This window comes from Polyodon spathula, chromosome 5 (genome assembly GCF_017654505.1).
Source record: "Polyodon spathula isolate WHYD16114869_AA chromosome 5, ASM1765450v1, whole genome shotgun sequence".
NCBI lineage: Eukaryota > Metazoa > Chordata > Actinopteri > Acipenseriformes > Polyodontidae > Polyodon > Polyodon spathula.
The window spans coordinates 70,030,678-70,053,471 of NC_054538.1; the positions used below are offsets into that span (position 1 = coordinate 70,030,678).

The 22,794-nt window shown below is 36.1% G+C and overlaps 1 protein-coding gene across 1 annotated transcript in view; it reads left to right on the forward strand.

Moving 5' to 3' along the window:
- LOC121316242 (PC3-like endoprotease variant B) overlaps positions 1-17,718 on the forward strand; it is a 316,516-nt gene extending 298,798 nt beyond the window's left edge. Inside the window, exons 19-22 of the mRNA XM_041251182.1 lie at positions 12-181; positions 10,055-10,225; positions 16,059-16,277; positions 17,158-17,718. Coding sequence (XP_041107116.1) covers positions 12-181; positions 10,055-10,225; positions 16,059-16,271 — 554 coding nt within the window. The 3' untranslated portion in view covers positions 16,272-16,277; positions 17,158-17,718. The remainder of the gene's footprint in view (positions 1-11; positions 182-10,054; positions 10,226-16,058; positions 16,278-17,157) is intronic.
- Positions 17,719-22,794: the final 5,076 nt, after the last annotated feature.

The window sequence follows — 22,794 nt, forward strand, 5'->3', positions numbered from 1 at the left end:
TATTTCATCAGATAATCAGCATAGAAGCCTGGTTTCCATGGGCGAAAGATATACAATTAATCTGGACAGCAAAGAGCTAAAAAGTGATCTGTCACAGAAAGCGATCATTCAGGAAGAATTTGAAATTGAGAATTCCAATAAGATTAATGCTAATGATATACCATCTCCACACAAGAAAAAGGTAAGAACAGATCACATTTATCTAAAAGAAACATTGGTTGTACTCTACCACATGGGATTGCAGTGTCAGCCAACTTGATATTAGAAATATTTATCACATAAATAGCTATTGAGGAATGTTTTTGTGTCCTTCAGCCAAGTGGTGGGCATATGTGTTCGGTGCATACTGTACAGCTCTTCCTTAAACCGTGTGTGTGGCGTTCTCAATCTGAATCTATCTACCATCTGCACCAGTGTAGCAGTTGAGGATTTGCCATAAAGAACAACGTAATATAAAACCATTGGATGACATAAACACTGCATTAGCAATTAGCAGTCATTTACTTTTGTGAAAATGCTGCAATCAACACTTATCTCTGATTTCACAGGCACTCATTATCGCTAATCTTGGACTACAGTTGTTCCTTTTAGTATTATTGAACATTATGTGATGGAATTTTTGAGCACTTTGGTCCAATTTATCGAGGCCTGTGCACCATTATTTGTGGAGGAAAAATGCAACCAATAATCTTACATATCTAGCACCGCGCGTCTTAAAAAACCCCTTTGAGTCCTCTGATCATACTGTTTTTAATGTTTATTTAACAATGCTTTTCATCATTTTGAAGTCCTAATGTGTCATTTTAATTGTTGTTGCTCAAGAATGCATTTAATTGTACGGGATGTCTGTGATGGGGTGGTGATTAATGTACATAGTGAAGAGGAGACCATTTAGACCAGGCTGAAAATCTGCAAGATGTATTTATTGTAATGGAAAGATACTTCTATACAAAAAAGAAAAAATATATTTCTAAATGTTAGGCTGATGACTGCTAATAATTCTGTTACCTCAAAATTGCACAAACACACATTTTTCAAAAACTTTGGAAAGTTATATTCTCTGATGAAAAAAAAATACATGACCCTTTAAACAATGCATACAACTCATGGGGTAAAACAAAACAAAAAAACAAAAAAAAACTCATGGAACATATCTTTGCCATAAAAAATATTTCTTCTTAAAAGCTGATGCCAAACAGAAAGTAGCTTGTGTGTGCAAAGTAATTAAAAACAGAGTTATAAGTTATTTTACAAACAAGTGGCTTAAGGGTTGTCTGTGTGTCCCTATACCAGTACTATGAGTATAAAATGTAATCATATACCTGATCTCAAAAAAGCCTTGTAGAACAGGATTTGATTACACACACAACATGCAAGACTAAAGAGGATCCCACAAAACACAAACAAATCTGAAATCCAATTAAAAAAAAGCACCTTTGCATAGTGTATATTGTAAAATAGTTGTTTTTTTCTTTGAAAAATGAGAATACAATTGTTTATACGGCTGAGCATAAGCACAGTAATATATATATATATATATATATATATATATATATATATATATATATATATATATCATTAAAGCGTTTTCTAAGACGCGACTTACAAAGTAGATGGACCGAGGAGTGAGTATGTTGAGTCTCACCTGGCGAATCGACGTGACACAACTCTGTGACACTTAAGGAGAAGGAAGGGGAACCTAAACTCTAACTGTCAGCCGTTGACGGAATAACCTCAGTCTTTGACTAAGTCACACAAAAATATATATCTATATTATATTCAGTATATTATTATATAATATATATATCTATATATATATAATATATATATATATAATATATATATATATATATATATTATATATTATATATATATTTATATTAATGAGTCTTTTTCTTTTGGAATTAACCATTGTAATACATTATGATTAATACTCAGCCTGAAACCGTGCACGTGTAACTTGTTTGTACTCGTACTTTGGCACACCTCTACTTTACTGGTTTGAAAGCAATTTATGTCAAGCTGTATTATTTTAACCAGTTTACAAAATAATTTTAGGACTCACAAATATGAAAGTACACTAACATACAATAGTCATGATCAGGTACTATGTTAATTGTAAATAACTTCTGAAAATTCCTTCTATTGCAGATTGTTGGGGATTTGTTAAAATTCCAGTGTCTCATCCTTTAGATACGATCCCGTGTATTGAACATATGGCAGAATTCTAAAATGAAAAAGCACCACCCACCCGATATATCGCAGGTGTCTGGGTCCAGTATAAATCTGCTATATATCAAGGGCTGTCATGTAGTGAGAGACCCATATAAAACCAAATAGGCTAACAAATACTGTTCAACCACTCCCTCGTTTTATCAGTGGTGTCAGCGTGATTTTTCTCATTTTTCGTGTAAAAAGCAGCACACTGTTTTAATTTGTACAGCGGAGGGTAATTGCTTCTCAGTATGATATTAGTGCTTTGTTTTTCATTGTTTTGTATATTGTTGTTTGTGATGTGCAGTACAAAATAAAATGAACAGTAATTCTAAGTGCCTGTGTATATTGCAGCTAAGACATACACAGTTAGACAGTAAAAATAGGGCGCCAACTCCAGGGCCGTGATGGGAGATATAACGAGTGGTGGGTGTAATAACAACGCTTTTAACAATTAATAATAACAATGTTTTATTGTAGTTCCAGAGTACAATAGTTGTGTGGTTTTTAATAATGTAATATGTACTGTGTCGGATGTCTTTTATTAATAGGAGACATCATTTTACAAAGTTTCAGTAGCCAGTAGCACTCATCTTTGCTTTGTTACAGCCATCCCACCCAAACACCACAAAGGGATAACTCTTACACAATAAAAGACACTCTACACACAGTGCATTAACTTCTAATGTAAATAATAAAACAAACATTCAAACACAAGACCTCAAGAGGAATACAGTCATTCGAACAGCCTAAAACTATCATCTGTAATTAAACGCTCAATAGTGCAAACTTTGAAAATCTGAACAGAAATTTAATAAATTAAATGCCAAATGTTTTGACAATAAGTGTTTCTCAATGTCTTCAGTGAACAGATAGACAAACAGGATACCTCCATATTTAGTATTTCTAAAATGAATAAAACTTGCAGAAAAGGTGCCTTTGCCCTAGTACTTGCTTTGAAACTGGTTGTTTGGATTTTCAGTAGGATGAAGTCTGTATTTGTAATCTTGGGGTCTGTCTGAGGTATGCATTTGGTTGTCTTACTGCTCTGAAACAAAGAATGAGATCTCAGTTTGCATCACAGGATAATGGCTTATTGAAAGCTTCTCGTTAGGAAGTTATGCAGATTCTGGAATAATCTAAGGAACACTGAGAGAATGAAAAGAACTCTTACCATTGTGTAACAGCCCACACTAGCTGCAGGGGTTTGTGTTCTGGAACTAAGTCAGGGGCATCAGTGTATTAAAACTATATCTGCATTCCAACAATATGTAAAGAACAAGGCAAAACATTCATCGGAATAGCCTGAGAACCAAACGGTGTACAAGCATTGAAAACAAAAACAGGAATAGTCGTTCTTTAGTCTTTTCACTGACACCATCATCCGATTCAAATTCTGCACTCACTCAGCGCTCTACGTTCGGAGGAGGCCAACACAGGCAGACTCGCTGTTGCCTACTATGATTAGCACGTCTGTTAGCCTATCATATTCTTCTGTTTCTTCAGATGGCTAGCATGGAACACATGAGTAAAGCCGTCTAAAATAATAGCCAATGGTGGCATGCTTCCTATCAACTTTTTCCTGTTTTAGCCAATTGCCGTGTCCCACATTGATGACCTCAGATGCTAGAACTGACGAGAGTGAAAGGGGGGAGGCGTGGGTTGTAACGAAGGATGTAGTATTAAAGAATACAAATACAGTAGTTTGATTTATTTCATTTTCAATAAATGTTTTTAATTCTAATTACTGTTTCTGCTTGTTTTTTTTTAATTACTTTTGGTTTTCCATCAGCCACCTTTGCTTCAAGAGATACAGCTGAGTAGTGTACCTTGCTCCAGAACTAATGTTTGTCCAGAACTAAAGAACTTGCTTCTTTTATATTGTACAGAATGGTATTTAATTATTTTGTTGGCCACTTTATTAACAAATTAAGTCGCTATGGTGTTATGTGTTAACAGGGTAAAACATTAAAAAGATACAAAAAGTGTTGTCAGTCAGAATAGAAAAGAAGATTCTTCTTCTGCCGCTGGTGGTTTAAGGGGACCCCAAGACCTATACTGTAACACTTTTGAATTGTAACAGGGACAAAAATAAAATAGTAATACATGCACACTGTTGTTCACATGACTGATTCTTGTGTTTGTCAAATGACATTCCTGACATGTATTCTATAATATTTGAAAGATGCACCATCTTGTTGCAAGTCAGTTATGTCATAATGGAGAAGGAGGTAGACCAGACCATAGAGAGATAATAGAAAGCATGTTGGCAGTTCATTTTGTAAGACTGAACAAATACCTGGTGTGTCATTACTCTAAAGTGAACATTCCATTCTGGAAGCTTTGCTGTAGACTTCCGTCAAAATTCTAAATTAGAGACAACAGTACCTTGAAAAGTTGATCACTACAGTATGAGCTATATCCAGACATACAGAAAAACAGATACCGCCTCCATACACCCTGATCTCCTGAACCACTTTGTTATTGCAATACACAGGTCTGTGGATACTATAAGTGTATACTGGGGAGTGAAATTATGACTGATTATGCAAGGAGACAGTTCTTTACAGTATAATAATCTTTATATAGCACCTTTCATAGCGGACCACCATCACAATGCGCTTTACAAGATACAAGACTAGGGTGTGTGAACTATGCATCAGAGTCACTTACTGACTTGCCCAAAAGATGGAGCACAAGGAGGTTAAGTGACTTGCTGAGGGTCACACAGTGGCTGAGCTGGGATTTGAACCGGGGACCTCCTGGTTACAAGCCTGTTTTTTTAACCACTGGACCACATAGGAGGTGACCTATTCTAGGATACAGATCCTTTGTGCTTGTTTTTATAGAAATGTATCAGAAATTTTTAAAAAATTGAAAGCTGCTAAAAGGTTTGTGTGTGTGTTTCTGGTATGTATTTGTTAAGTGCAATTCCCAACGATATGACTTCCTATTGAGCTAAGTATACAGCTTGAATCTCTGAGACAGGTGGCAAGCTGCTGCTTCTGCAAATAATCAATACATGTTGTGACATGATTGACAACTTCAATATGGTACAAGGTTTATAAACCTGATTTATATATTCTAAAAGTAGAAAAGACACATCATACAAAGTTGTATAACAACTAATAACTTACAGTAGTAAAGTTATTTTTCTCCTAGAACATTGCATTACTGTAGCTTCGTCGTCTTCTTTTTCTCCTTCGTGCTGTGTTGTGTCTATTTGAGGTCTAGGTGCTCAAACTGTGTGAGTTGGCATCTCTTATAATAAGGGACACCAAAAAAACTGATATAAAACAAAAAAAGCCGTTATTTAGTTTTTTCACTTATACTCTACAAACTATATGACATCTGTACATGTGTTAGTTAATCAAGCAGGTAGCAAAACCAAGCAATTAATTAATTGAATATTTAGTATTGAGTACGATGCAATGCTCTTATTTATGTGTTTATTTATGTATGTATTTATTTACAGTAGAAACTGTCATATCTGATCCTGTAAGTTACGATCCCCTTTATTAACTGATGGACCCCAGCATGTGTCATTTACACAGTGTTGCTACCAACTGAACGGTCAAGACTAATCTGATCAATGGACAGTTTATTATGAGTCTAAAACAGTAAACTCAGCCCTTTACAGGACACAGTGGATTCAGTTGCAGATATAAAATTGGGAATTCCAGTAAACTTTTTACATCCTGTCACTTCATGTAAAACAAGCTGCCCAGTTTAACCTTGTTCAATAAAAGAACACAAGAAAGGATTAATATAATTAAGATATATTGCTGTACCGTTTTCTCCAACCACCCAAGCTAGCTAGTGTTTGTATTGTTGTCCTTTTAATCACCATTTCTTTCTCACGTTAACACACACTTACTGTGCAAAGAAAAGCCTGCTGGATTTCTTTGTCGTGGACCGAGGAAGCACGGTAACAACTGTATTTGGAATGCTGTTTTTTAAATTGTCAAATGCTGTATTAGAGTACATTGTTTTACAATAATTCTAAGGGATTTTCTTTGTATAGTATACATGCAGTACCATACTTTGGTGTTTTAAACACAGGGATGTACCTGAATTTGTTAATTTATCATGCCCCAACATTAATAGTGCAACTACAATGTAGTATTACAATTCCATCTGGGATATAATATTTTCACATATCCAATGGACCACTGGAACCAGTTAAATCAGATATGACAGGTTCAGCTGTTTTTATGTTTCGTTGTTTCCAGTAATCCTGATTACACTGCCTTATGACTCAAAATCAAGGTTTACGAAACAGTTACCTATTATAAATAATAGCAGCATTGTCACTGTCCCGTCATCCTCTTTTCCCTTTTCTTGTGTTAAAAACTGTTTGCTTCCTTTCTTGTTTTTATGTTTTAATTTGGGATATACTGTTTTTTCAAGCACAATACTGTAGAAAAAAAAAAAAATTGAACTGTGTCTTTCGGTATCTTATCACTTTCTGGGTGGCACTTCACCTAGCAGCTGTGTCATTGAAGTGAAGCGGAGCCACAGCACAAGAAGTATTTTTGAGCCAGGAAGTAGCTGCAACTTTAACTTCTGTCTTTTAAATGACTGCATTTGCCAGATTGACACGATACAAGTAAAGAATGAAAGGTTTTAAATAAGAAAAAACTTAGAAGTACAGGGCGCAAAATAACTGATGGTACCAGCGGGAACTGCCGCAGTGCTCAAGTTGCTTGCCGCAATGCCTCTCAAATAAAAATAAAAAAAAACTCACGGCAAAAGTTGCCTGTAAGCCCGTCCGTCAGTGCCAATCTACAACCCTTTCTGCCACAATTCAATTTAATTCTGACCAATCTGGTCCAGCGAGAAAGTCACTCATTATCATAATGTATTATTGTTGTCATTGTTTTTATTGTGCACTTCCCATCACTAAGCCACAAGAAAGATGTACGGAGAAAGGACAAACAGAGGGAGGGACGCTGTTAGACTAAGCTCAATATGACCGCACTTCCAGGAATTTTCAATCACACGTGTTCACTGGCAGTGTCACTGTGTGATTTTTTCCATCTGTGGGCACCATGCAGGGGTGTAGTGCTGCGGGGTCGCCAGGGAGTGCCGACCTCTAACTTCTTGGGCAGGGAGAGCACCTCTTGAATACTCCACTTGTCGAGTATTTAACTGTTTTGCTTCTATTAATATATGGAGATAGATATATTATTTATATATTTATGTATTTATTAGCAGACGCCCTTACCTAGGGCGGCTTACAGTTATATACAAAAAAATACATATCAAGAATTACAGTACAATTAAGAACAAGATACAAAATACAATGACTTCAGTCCTAATAAGAGCAAATACAAAACACAGTACGATTTGATATCGGGGCAGTTCAAGAGCAGATTTTATTTTTACAATGGAAAAGTTACTTATATTTTATTTTGTAATAATTAGTGTGTGAATTACTCAGAAAACATTGGTTTGTGTTTGTTTGAATTAAAATTTTGTCAACATGATGGGTTCTCCGTACAGTATTTCTGTTTTGTTGTTTTATCTTCATGCACTGGAAGTGATTATAATAATAATTTTGATCAATTAAATATATCTGCGTTTTTTTTTTTTTTTTATTATCAACAAGACATGAAAGATTTTAGTATTTTGCATTTAAACTAAAATTAAAACAAAGGAATGAATGCCTTATATGAAACAAAATATTATTGCAAACCTGATTCATTTAAAATGCAACAAATATTAATTTAAGAAACATGCACATTGCCAAGCCTGGATCAAAATCCTTTTGAGGTGAGCTGATATGTCAAAAATGGCAGCAGTGGAACATGTCTCTTTATTTTAGAAGAAATCAAAAGCTCCCCACCCCATGTTTACTATTTTGTAGGAAACCCTGTTGCAATGTTGTTGATGTAGAATGCACTACAGGTGATGTTAAGGGTTTAGGTTATGATGTTCAATATCAAGCTCAATTTAACATTCTATGAAGGCGTTATATTGTGTGTACATTCCTAGGGAACACTGATCCATGCTGTTTGTCCCGGAGGTATCGCCATATGGATTGGAGTGACACGAATAAATCAATGCTTAACCAAAGAGCAAATAGGCATCCTAAGCTGAACCAAAACTTCTGCACTCCTTAGGCATTATTTGATTAGTTTGCATTGTTGAAAATTACAAAGCTAAAGCTTGCCCTGCAAATTATATTGTTTATTTCTTCTATAATGAAGGAGATGTTGCATTGATTCATTCAGAAGTATGTATACTATAAGGTTGGGTGTTTGCCAACCGTGGAAAAAAAAATACATCTTCAAAGAGTTAGGGTGAAAACAAGAACTGTTAGTTTTTCTTTATTGATACAGAAACATTTGCATGCATCAGCCACTCATAGTGAGATCCTGTTAACTGGGAATAGCTATCGTACCTATCACAAAAAATAAAGGTGTGTGTATGTATAATATGTGACAGGGAATAGGGTACCCTCATATGACTTGTCATGACTAAATCAATTTGTTATGCAAATTCAACCCTGACTAATAAAGGAAATCTGTCTGTTGTAATGATCTCTTATATAATCTGCACCTTTAAGGTTTTGTGGCCCCTGCAAACGAAGGGAAATGAACTGTGGGCATGGTATTCCATTACACTGGCTAGAGACCTGACATACAGCAAAGTTAGTTTCGGTCTTTTTGATAAAGATAGCAGATCTGACAAACTTTGATGGAGTGGAGCAATAGAAAAGTTTAGACACCAAGGCCCTATTTTGAAGCAATTAAAGTGCAAATAAATTCATTTTAACAGAATAAAAATAGCAAGAAACCACTTATAACAATACTGCAACTGAGCTGTTTCTCTCTACTTTCATAAAGATGCAGTGGGTTTATTTCAGGGGTCTCTTTTTTTGTCAAACCTCTTATGTCTACACTGTTTACTGATTAAAAAAGGCATAGGCTATACAGTGTTTAAAAGGAGCACTGGAGATTACATAAACTGCTTACTTGCATTAGATCACAAAGCATTAGTCCCAACTGTTTAATCTCGAATCAGTTGAGAAACAAGGTGGACTTCAACTGCATACACTTTTACAATTATTGTCAGCTTAGGACACATGTGATTCATAGCCTCATGGAAACTAAATACATATAGGGTATAAGGAACAAAAAGGGTATAGCTTTTGCTTTACCAAGCTTACAGTGAAGAAAAGCATTTAGCTTATTGTTAATTAATTAGATTAAAGTAATGGTATCGCTTTACCTACTTGGTGCAGCCCGGAATGAATAAATAATAAATAACGTAAATATGTTTTACTTAATTTGAAATGGCTAGTTTCCCAAAGCTGACCTAGCCTTGCATTAGTTCAATCAAATTTAAGTAATTAAAGAGATACTTTACTTTGAAGAAGGCATGTTTAAATCTTTAATAAAGTGCTTCATGTCACCCTACAACAATATAACACAAATTGACTTCAAATTGTTCTCTGTCATAATTTAATACTTATGTCTGTTCCACTGCCAGAGTAGTACTGCTTACCTGTAATACTGTTCAGTTTGGATTTGTCTTTCTTACCAATTTGACTGAAGAACTATGAACAAAAAAGCAACTGTTTAAAGTATTTTATAGATAGTTAAGTTCAAAAGTAAAAGACTGCTTTTTCCATTTTACAAATAAAGGGGAATAAGAATGAGGGTGGACAGCATACACTAAACTACCTGGAGACAGTAAATATTTACATTTATAAGATGCTGTAATCTGTGTCTTTTTTTCATTTATTTGTGTCTGTCCATTAAAAACATGACATTTAGTTTCCACATTGTATATGTAAACACCTGTACTGATTTTTTTTTTTTTTTTTTTGCAGAATTTAATGACTCAAAATAATTCTAAATCGGTCAAATCTTTTAAACCCAAGGAAATGGATGACACAGATGGCTCTAACTTTGCACCCCACCTGAAACTGCTGTGGAATACTCTGAGGAATAACATCAACTGGGTTCAGTATAAATCCAAGACAAGAGAACATTCTCCTCAGGTAGAACACTGAAAAGACTAAACCATTATGCAGGATTTGGGGTGCTAAAACCTGCCACAATAACATTTTGAACCACACAGTGAATTTAGTCAAAAAATGACCCCACAAAAATATTGTTTTAAGCACTGTATATGTATAACGTGTGTCATTACCAGGGATCCTAAGAATCTGTTTGCTGCGGAATAACATGTAAAAACACGGATTTACTATGTTTTCTGAGATTTTTATATTTTACACTCGGGGAGGGGCAAAAAAGATGCAAGGCTTTTTTTTAGGTTTGTTTGTTTGATAATAACCAAATCAATACACATATCACATATAAACATTAACACAGGCAACTTCTAGTAAAACTGCTTTCGGTATTCAAGTTAGTGTTGAATGAGGGTTCAGTTTACTTCAATCAGTATCCAAAGTTGTTCAAGTATGCCTAACACAATAAAAATCCCCCCTAAAGATTGGTTCAACAAGTTTGGCAAGGACGAATTTCACGTCGATGGTAATGTGCTGTTTTGTACTTCATGCAGCAAGGCTGTAGATTACACATGTAGACAGACCATTGTAAAACACATGGGAAGCACTAAACATAAATTGAATGCAAGGAAACGTAAACAAGATGAGACTGAAATAGCAGCGCCATCGAAAACACTGAAACAGACCACTGTGTTTGGATCATTTCAGCATCTTACAACTGCCAAAGAACAGCGTGAAACTTATTTCAGATTTTGTCAAAATGTGTGTAAAAGCCGACATTCCTCTGTACAAAGTGGATCAACCGGCAGTTTGAGGTTTTTTAAGCAAACACATTAGGGAGGTGGTACCATTCCAAAGTCAAACCAATTGTATCTGGAATGATGCAGCTCTATTTTAACAATAGCCGTCCGGATGACGAAGACTAACTCAGAGTTGAACTAACATGAATATATACAGTTGTAGTCAAAAGTTTACATAGCCCAATGGAAAATTATAATTTCTAGACATTTCTAGAAAACAAATAATTACAGGAAAAATCTATTGTAGCAAAAGTTTTGCTTTTGTGGATGAGGAATACAAGTTACAAGAAATAGAATTATTTATTTCAGCATTTTTTTTTGCAAAACTCCAAAAATGCTAATTCAAAAGTATTCATACCCTGACAAGGAAAAATTAATAGCTAGTTGAGGCACCTTTTTGACCATTCTTCAATGCAAAATTGTTCCATTTCATTCAAATTCCGAGGACCTCTGGTGTACAGCCTTCTTCAACTCATACCAAAAACTGTCAATCGGATTTAGGTCGGAACTTTGACTAGGCCATTCCATAATCTTGATTGTATTCTTCCTTAACCATTCTGAAGTAGATAAGAACATAGGAACATAAGAAAGTTTATAAACGAGAGGAGGCCATTCAGCCCATCTTGCTCGTTTGGTTGTTAGTAGCTTATTGATCCCAGAATCACTTCAAGCAGCTTCTTGAAAGATCCCAGGGTGTCAACTTCAATAACATTACTGAGGAGTTGGTTCCAGACTCCCACAATTCTCTATGTAAAAAGGTGCCTCCTATTTTCTGTTCTGAATGCCCCTTTATCTAATCTCCATTTTTTCTTTTTTCTTTTGGTCCTCCTTTTGTCAGGTTGCAAAAGTCCCTTGAGTCGACATTGTCAATACATTTTAAAATTTTGAATGCCAGAGTCAGATTGCCGCGTAGTCTTCTTTGTTCAAGACTGAATAGATTCAGTTCTTTTAGCCTGTCTGCATATGCAAACCCGGAATAATTCTGGGCGCTCACCTTTGCAGTCTTTCTAGAGCAGCAATATCCTTTTTGTAGCGAGGCGACCAAAACTGAACACAATATTCTAGATGAGGTCTTACTAATGCATTGTAAAGTTTTAACATTACTTCCCTTGATTTAAATTCAACACTTTTCTCTATATATCTGAGCATTTTGTTGGTCTATTTTATAGCTTCCCCACATTGTCTAGGTGGAGACATTTCTGAGTCAACATAAACTCCTAGATCTTTTTTATAGATTCCTTCTTCAATTTCAGTATCTCTCATATGGTATTTGTAATGGACATTTGTATTGCCTGCGTGTGGTACCTTACACTTTTCTATAATAAATGTAATTTGCCATGTGTCTGCCCAGTTCTGAATACTGGCTAGATCTTTGAATGACCTTTGCTGTTGCAATGGCGTTTGCCAGCCCTATTTTTGGGTTGTTTGCAAATTTAACAAGTTTGCTTACTATACCAGAATCTCAGTGATTAATGTAGATTAGGAAGAGCAGAGGACCTAATACTGATCCCTGTGGTACTCCTAGTTACCTCGCGCCGTTTCTCCTCTAATCAGTACTTTCTGTTTCCTACTTGTTAACCACTCCCTAATCCATGTGCATGCATTTCCTTGAATCCCTTCTGAGCTCAGTTTGAGAATTCACTTTTATATGCAGGACTTTGTCAAACGCTTTCTGGACTCTAAATAAACCATGACGATGTCGATGTTGCATCATGAAAAAAATCAAGCAGGTTAGTTAGATATGATCTCCCTTTCCTAAAACCATGCTGACTGTCTCCCAGGATAGTGTTCCATTTTGGATCTTATTATAGTTTCCATAAGTTTACATATAATAGAAGTCAGGCTTTTTGATCTGTAGATACCTGGTTCGGTTTTTACTCCCTTCTAGTGGATCGGTATAACGTTTGCAATTTTCCAGTCTGTCGATACAACCCCTGTCTCAAGAGACTGTTGCTTGATCTTGGTTAGCAGTTTGTAAATAACTTCTTTCATTTCCTTAAGTACTATTGGGAGGATCTCATCCGGCCCTGGGGATTTGTTTAGTTTAAGAGCTCCTAGTGCCTTTAACACTTCTGCCTCTGATTAAAGATTGAATTTCTCTTTACTGCTTGTAAACTGCACTTTTTTCTTGTCGCTGTATGAACTGCTTGGCTTTTATGTGTGTCTGTTTGTGCTTTGTTAGCTCCGCCCTGTCCCCTTGAATGGCACAGAGTTTGAATCAGCTGGTCTGAGTTTTAGCTTGTTATCAGAAAAAGTCATGCAGATTTTAGAATTTAAGCTGCAGTAATTTCCCAATTTACTGTACTTTCTGATTAATGTAGTTAAAGATTGAATTTCTCTTTACTGCTTCTCAACTGCTGTGCACTTTTCACAAAGATCTTCTCCACGCTGTCGCTGTATGAACGTGTTAGAACGTCCAGTTACACTTTAAACAAAGTTTTGTAGCAAAGGGTTTCAGATGATTGGCTAATATCTTTTGGTATGCTATGGAATCCATTTTCTCAGGTATTGAAACTAAATTTGCTGCGCTACTAGAGGAAAAACAGCCCTATAGAAGTACCGTATTACTTCAATTTGGCGCCACTGCATTTATTTTAAATTGATTGAAATGACTGTGGTGCTTAAAAGAAGGCGGCCTTTATTAATAACACTACGATTGTCAAACGATGCAATATTTTATTACATGATTTATGACATTTTAGAAGTATCGCGTTGCCTATTTTCTTTAATCCGGTAGCCTAACTGTATGTAGCAGCGTGTGTGACTAACCTACTTTGACTACAGCACATTTATCCGTGAGAGTTACCGAGAGCCTATTAGGTGGGAGTTGAAAGGTCAGCGAAGTATCAGCAAATCAGAAGTGTGTATTGGTTGTTAAGGGGCGGGTCAATGGCAGTTAAATGCTGGAATGTGATGTAGATGTGTTTCTGCACCAAAAATTACCTCGGAATATCAGTTTGATTTCTGTAAAAAATACAGTATATCCTACTCGGTTATTTTTTTCTCTCACTGTAACCTGATGTTTGTAATTAAACCTAAACTAAATCTTCTCATAGATAGTAAACACATTGTTTTTATTTGTATGGGAATTACAATTGAGCTAAAAACAAAACAACAAAACCACCTATAAGAACCTCAGAAGGACTGCTGTTGTATACGTAGTTTATCATTTTCTTTCAGAACTGTACTACCAGAAAATAAAATGTGCTTACTATGTGTGTGTAATTAGTTTGTAATTTACGTGCTAGATTGAGGCTCCCGTCTCTTCAGGTGCGTTACATGGACATAGTCAGTGTTGCACGTTTATTTGTTTACTGTGTGTGTTTTTGTTTGTAGGGGCAGAAAACAGTCCCTTAATGTTTCTTTATTGATAGCGGCGTTTATTCGAGGGCAGCCTCTATTATAAAGCTGATATATGACTGCGGCGTCAATACGAGGGCATCTTTAATACGAGGGCGGCGCCAAATTGAAGTAATACAGTATATTACCACCTCTATGCTTGACAGTAGGTATGGTGTTATTTTCTTTGTACGCCTCACCAGCCTTTCTCCAAACGTAACGACTATCAGCGTGACCAAGTAGCTCGCTTTTTGTTTCATTTGTTTGACCTGTGGATGAAATGAAAACCCCAGTCCCACCTGCAGCCAATTCACTTTGAATATCTTTGGCTGTCAATCTCAGATTGTTATTGACCTTCCTCACAATTCTTCTACGTGTTCTTGGTGAAAGAACCTTCTTTCTTCCAGATCGAAGGAGTACTGTTTGTGTGTCTTATAATGTGGCAGGGAAAACCCATTTTTCGCCTTTTGTTTTACTTGTGGAATAACACAGATTACTACTTTTTTTTTTATTATTGCGGAAAACTAGGATCCCTGGTCATTACCACAGTATTAGTTGTATTAGCATATAGTAAATGCGTGAGTTATGAATTATAACCATAACTTCAAACACTGGAAGATTAAATCAAGCTGATAAATACCTTACCATTAGCCTACTTTCATCTGTTAACTCCTATATTTTGAATAAAGAAATCCACGTCCTAAATGGCTTGAGACCTTGTATTATATAACTTCTACTTTTTAAAAATAAATATGTTAATTACATTTTAGTGGAGTAAATGTCCATAATTCAGAAATCCTAGCTATGTCAGTGCATACAAGACTAAATGGTTTCCTCCAGTTTATTCCATAATCAGACACTGTAGTGCACACCCAAACACTAGTATCAGATGTGTGTTCAATGTAAAACCAGCCTTTTTCATTGTAACAATTTAACTGGTAGATAAAAGGGTCAGTACTTTTTCCTTAGATTTTTTTTCTTTAATAATTTTTTTTTTTCGTATACAGTATGAAATCAGTACTCATTATTCTTGCTTTGAGTATGTTTTTATTTTTATGATTCACAATTGGCCGAGCGCCGGGTGGGCTTAGGTCAGCCAGGGTGTCCTCGGCGCACCGCGCACCAGCGACCCCTGGAGACTGGCTGGGCTCCTGCGGGCTTGCCTGTAAGCTGCCGAGAGCTACACTGTCCTCCGACACTGTAACTCTGAGGTGGCTGCATGGTGAGTGCATTATGAAAAAAAGCAGCTGGCTGATGGCACACGATTCGGAGGACAGCGTGTGTTTGTCTTCACCACTCCAGAGTCAGGGTGGGGGGGGGGGGGGTGGGGGGTGGGGTGGGGTAGTGGTGAGCTGGCCTAATTTGGCAATTAATAAATTTAAAAGAGAAACAAAAAAGGTATATGTTGTGATTAGTATTACTACATCACTTAAAAAAAAAAAAAAAAAAAAAAATTACAAAAAGTCTGCAGTAGAAAATAGACATATTTTCAAATAAATATATGTGTCTGGGCAATTATGTTTGTCTAAGTTTCTTGTTTGATAACTTTATCTGTGTTTTGCTAAAAATAATTGAGATATATTGAGTAGAAATTTGGGACCAGTGTGTTCCTGGTATGAGTGAGCTCTAATGTGTTTCAACAAACTTATTTTTAGAATAGAAAGGAACCGCTTGTCTAAAAATTAAAGAAGTTATTCATTTATCTCAATGTCTCCTTTTTTGAGTTAAAACAAAAGAAAGAGCTCCAGCTGCCTGCTGGGCCGGACGGCCCCCCACTCTCCTTCAATGTCAGGGGGAACCTGGGGGACATGGTGCGGACCGAGCAGGCCAGTCGACAGGAGCTCATCAGAGCTCTCAGCACAGACCTCCGGAAGATGCACATGGTCAGAGAAATGAGCAAAGCTTACAAGAAGCTGCTGGAGTACGAGAAGGAGTAGTGAGATGTGAGTCCAGGAAGCTGAATCTCTTCTTTCTTTATTGGCATTACATACAAGTTAATACAGTAATTGTATAACAGTAGAGGGTGACAATATGGCTGCTCTGTAACACCAGTACAATGTGAAGATTCCTGCATCATCAAAGGAAGTTTTAATTTAGAGCTTAAGCAATGATTGGTCCTATGTGGCATTAAGTCCAAAATCCTTGAATTGGGCTCAGATGCTTGTGTCTTTTTTTAATGTTCTGAATATTGAAGGATCAAATACCACTGCCATGTCACTCCCAGGTGTCAAATAAGTCACCCATCATGGGCAATATCTTATGCATATTAGGATGTTCTCTGTTAAATTGGAAGGTCAACCCCCCCAGTAAATGCAAGCAGACACTTGCAGGGCTGGCCTTTCTCCTCCAGATGCTGGTAGCTCACCAACTTCTGCTCTTGAGTTCCTGGATGTAAAGAGGCAATTGATTTGGTTGTGGGATCGGATAATGCCCATTGACCTTCAGCTCTCTTGAGCTGTTGAGTGGATTTACTGCAGTGACGGAGCATAATTGGACATTCTAAATTGGTCTGAAAATCAGAGTGAAAAAAAATAGCAAAAAAAAGTGATGATTGATTGTTATATACAAGGAATAATGAAAGGATTCATAACTATTATAAGACTCTGTCATGTTATAAATAATTATGCTTAGAAATGTTTGTTCTTGTTACACTGCAATACTATAATCTGTTATTATGACGAATGTCTATAGACTGTATGGAATGATGTCACGGTTAATCATGTTTTGCCCACTGGGTGATTTAAAGATGTTGTGGAAAAAGGTTTTTGTGCTTTACATTTCCCTAATTGTTTTTTTTTTGTGTGTTTCTTTTTCTTTTTTCAGGACAGTGGCTCAAGGAACACTTGAAAGGGATTCGCATAGTTGTTCCTCGTGGTTTAGTAATTATAGTAAACAATAAATCAAGACTTGTACCACATTGCCTTTTTTTGTCTTTGACTTTCTGTGGTTGAAATGAAATTGGATCAGAGGCCAATGCTTGGTGCAGCTAAGCTTCTATTACTTACAAGGTGTTATGAATTTGCTGGGCCATTTTGACTTCCTAACAGAATTGAACTATGTCATCCATCAGAAACGGTGTGGAAGAGTAGTCAATGGTCATGGCAGGAGAGTAGCAGAAATATCAAATGCGGGACTCGCTCACTCAGGAAACTCACACACCAGGGGGAACACTTTCATTTGAAATAATAAATAAAAACAAAAGTTGTGACCCTTGCAACATCCACCCCAGTACATCACTGACATCACTGATACCTGCTGTCCTAGAAGCCCAGGTTGAACTGACTCTGGCAATAAATACATGTGGACTGGTTAAAATGGCAATACATTTACCAATTTAGCCTGGCCATATATTTTCATTGATATTTGTTTTTTAAATACAATACTTTTTCCCCCCTGTGAAAATGTTGCATTTTTGTTTTATTACAAAGTCTGTTTATTCAGCAGCACAGTGGTTAGCACTGCTGCCTCACAGCGCCAGGGTCCTGGGTTCAATTCCAGCCTCAGGGGCATGTCTGTGTGGAGTTTGCATGTTCTCCCCGTGTTCACGTGGGTTTCCTCTAGATACTCCAGTTTCCACACTGGCTAGGTGGATTGGCCCATCTAAGGTGCCCCTTATTTGCCCTGCAATGGACTGGCATCCCAAGTAACCCTATGTATGCCAGGTTAGGCTCCAGCTCACTGTGACCCTGTATAGGATTAAGCAGTTACAGATAACACTATGTAACACAATTTTTGTTCCTGGGTAGTAAGTGTTATTTCCTAATTGCTTATGCCTCAAAAATATAGAAATTGGCTATTAATCCCCACAAACTTTGCTTTTGTCACCAGGACAGTGATATTTCAAAATATCACTATTTCCAATGCGAAAACGGGCAAATGTGTGTCTTTTCGTTCACATAAAGTCAGAAAAAAACAACATATGAATCCAAATTAACATGTATTTATACTAAAGTAATACAAAAATGACTACAAAAGATTTAGAAGTGAGTAGTTTTTCGAGATTTACGATTATACTGTAAATACAGTATAGTCGACATTCGGCTAACTCCTCGGGCCTTATCACCAACTCAGGAATGGAATATATCATGTGAACCACATGGCCCGTCGTGGTTTATACCTTACATATATATATATATATATATATATATATATATATATATATATATATATATATATATATATATATATATATATATATATATATAATAACAGTAACATCTTAGTTGTAGGGTCCCATTAATATTACAATGTTATGTCATTTTAATAACAGTACATATTCTTACATACTAATTGATCATCCCTTTAACCCTCCTATTATGGTCAGAATTTAGGATCTTCGGTTATGTTTCGAGTTATACTGACCCGTTGCAATTTCAAACAAATTGAAACAGCCTTGAATTGATAACATATTTTTTCTTTGCATAGCTTTAACTCTTTTATGTTAAATATTATACTTAATGTAAACTCTCATTATAATAAACTCAAAGATGTATTTAATTGCATCATAACGTTATTTGATCATTTTATTACACCAAAATTGTAGTGTACCTTACTATTTTGAAAAGGTAATGAATGAAGCTTGAGCATAGTGCAGAATATAAAGTATGTACAAAAAAAAAAGGTAACTAGCCCAATAAATGTGGCTATATACAAAAATAGGGCATAGTGTTGTAGGGACTTGTGACAAAACAAAGTCCAGGATGAGTTATTTGAAGAACATTTCTACCCAGGATGAATGAAATGTAATCTCAGGTTCTGTTGTACATAACAGAAGTGTGACATCACATTTCACATGATGGACAGAAGACTTATGATGTTTGCACAGATAATGTCTGTATTTCACACAGGTCTTGTTTGTCTTATTGTCATTGCTTGAAGGGCAAGAGTTACATTTAAGTGTTTTTTGCAAATGCAAGTTGCTGTAGGCAGAGATGCATTGGCTCCTTCTGCCTGACCATTCTGGATAAGAGAAATTGCTGCAGGAGCACTAGGCTTCTTGATCTTCTTTGAATGAGGGGTGTCACTAGTGCCTTGCCCAACATCTCCAGGAAGATTCTGCGTCGATACAACTTGCCGACATTCCGTATTGCATTGATATCAGTCCAAAGGACAAAAGCATTGTATGCCAACAAATCAACCATGTTGTAGAAGATGACCTGTGGCCAGCAGGCAGTCATGCATTGACAGGTGTAGGTTGCAGTCAGTCTATCCAGGTTAGAGGAATTGTTGTCCAATATCATCTCTGGCTTCTTGTCATCCCTGGTACACACTGTTGCATCCTTGTGCATCATGCTTGTCACAATAACATTATTTTTCTTGAACAGTATGAAACAACTGCTGTGCTTTCTGTTAAAGCAAAATCTGAACAGTGCACAATTTAGTTTTGCATTTTTGCAATCTCATTTGGAGGCTAAGGCTTGTTTATTTCTCACTGTTCCAAGCATGGTCAGCTTTCTTTTGAGTAGCTCAGCACCAAGTCCTGTAGGACGTGAAGATGTTTTCCCATGTGACAGTATGACCTTGGAGTCCTTGGTACATTTCCAACACTACTCACATCCCGTGATTTCTTTCAGTTCCTTTTCCAGGCACCTGTGTACTCTTGCTTATTACATGTATAGCTGGATTTAGCATTGCAGGTTGCCTCTATTTTTATGCCATGCTTAGCAGGCTTGTTAGGAATATACTGCCTAAAAGAACAGCATCCTCTGAAGAGCACCAAGATGTTTTTCCACTGTAACATTTGGTCCTGGGTTGTAATCACATTGGTTGTCTCTGGTATTATGATTATCAAAGCAAATCACTCTAGCAATGATGTGAAATGTTTCCAGTGACATAGTGGCTGGACGTATAACCCTAACATTTTCCATATTCCACAAATTAGCAGTTGCTTCTCCTTTGAATCTGTATACCACAGCTAAAAGTAACCCAATGTATGCTTACATATATTCTTTTAAGTTTGCACCAAGTAGATGCCTTCCTCCCAAGTTGATCATTTCTGGTATTGTATTTTTGACTGCTGATGGTATGAAGCAACATGTGTGTCATGAATGCAAGTAACAGCATATCTAGTAGGCCCTGGAACATTTGGATGACCTTAGTACTTGACACCCTACCTAGTTTCACAGTTGAGATTCCGCCCATGTTATACTTCCATCTTTTTATCCACATTAGAAGCAATGGGCTGGTGGAGAGAATCAGATTTTCCATCTCTTCCCATTGATTTTAAAAGAAAATACTTGGCTGATTTAGTGTCCGCATCTTCAGACTCATCAGAGGATCATTCATGGTAATCAGGGATCATCATCACAGTCTTCAGTTTCTGACACTACAGAGAAAATGAGCCTCTACTAATCTTTGCTTGTAGAGGTTTGTATAAACCTGGTTTATAAACATCTCTCCAGACATATACAGCCACTTCTAGACAGCATTATTATTATTATTATTATTATTATTATTATTATTATTATTATTATTATTATTATTATTAATGATAATAATTAATAATAATATAAACATCTCAAAGTCCTTATTTTGTACTTTATAAGTTTGTAACCCCAACCTAGCAAATATATTATATAAATATTATAGGGGTAAAAAAGTAATAATTAAGGTCAGAACATAAAAATGGACATAAGTAAAGCCTGATAACAATTGTATAGTGTGTGATATAGTATAGACTAATATCACTAATAAACATTATAAAAGTTAATGAACGCCATGTTGAATAAGACATTCTAGATATATTTCACACCCATATTATACCAATATTGTGTTCTCTATCTCCGTGGACATTTCACACAATGAGAAAATCTCAAATTAATTTTAAAACGTGTGGCGTGCATTTATTCTGGACATATTTGGCCTTGAAATACATTATTGACCCAGATTCTATTTAGAAGAATGATTCATAACTTGACCAGTAAATAGGAAATCCTTTTCAACTGTACCTGTGAGAAACAAACTCTCAATAATGTATATTGAATTGCTGAAGAACATGCAGGGTGAATTGATTCATTATTTTCCAGACACTTCTATATTTATATTTTAACAAAGCAAACAATAAAGATACTTATACATGTGCACATTTAGAGACCATGAAATCTAAAGTTAATGTTCAACCATTGTTTAGGGTTTGCTTGTAGAAGGGTTAAAGTAACTATGGTATATAATCCCTTAACTGTTTTTTAAAACTGTTCTCAGTGGTCTATGAAGCATTTATTTTTAAACATGGTTACTTTTTTTGTACTGATTTATTTTGCAATTTCTCTGTGTCGGTGTTTTGTAAAAAGGCAGAAGCTGACCCAAATAGAGTTTTCTTTCCCCAGCCTGTTAGAGCTCACGGGTCAGTAAGCCTTAGTTTGTTATAGTCCATTGCTGCTGAATCTCTGAGTTTGACATTGTCCTTAATGTTGGGTCCGGGGGTCAGGCATTCCAAGGCTGTCCTGGATATTCGCCAGGAACAGAAGAAAGGGGTTCTTTGTGTGGAAACGGCGTAGAAAACTGGCTCAAACATGTTGGTGGATACTTCACACACCCCCCAAACCTGAGGCAGAGCCGTTGGAACTCTTCAATAGCCTCTGGATCATCTGTAAGGTTAATACTCCCCACTTAGAGGATTCAAATCCCCTTCAGTCCTTCTCTCCTTCATAGGAGTTATTGTTACTTTTCTTAATGTAACCAGTGTTCTGAAAATTACTTTCAATCAAGGCAGTGTACAGGTTTAAGCATTTAAACAGTAAGCAGAGATTGTAAAGAGATCATTTACAGTACCTTGATGTATTTTAAACCACTTCAATTGAATACTGCATGTGTCAGTGTAATATATGGAAGGAAAATTCACAGGCAAAATATGAAGATTATTATCAATACTACATCAATGTAGTTTTTCAACTTGATTTACTTTATGTCTGGTTGTATAAATTGATTCATAGTTTATGCTGTATGAACTATTCTAGCAAACAAAAACAAGAACATCAACGCTGATTTTTCTTTTTTTTCTACTTTGTTGTCATAGCTTTTCTCCACGTCAGCAAGGGATGTGTTTCTTCTGCTCTATAAAATATATTAAAAGTACATTTCAGGAAAGGGAACTCAATGATCTTGCAGGCAATCACAAAACAACACATACTATTTCTTCTTACCTGACAATCCCTCAAAGTCATCTTGTTTCGTTGCTCACATCACCGCCACTTTCTCGACCCAGCAGCAGTAGAAAATCAATTCTAAAAAAATCTTGTTATCCCTGTTTGTTTCTGGACTGAGTTAATATTAGTAGCATTATAGTCGTTGAACATTAATTTTTAAATTATCATTCAGTCAGGGCTGAATGTGGCTCATTAGTCAGTCCAATGTCAGCATGACTTTTGGTGATGGTTGTAGAGATGTTCCTGACAACAAGATGATCATCTTTGAGTAGCAAAATGCTATACACATTTAAAAAAAAAAAAAAAAAAAAGTAGC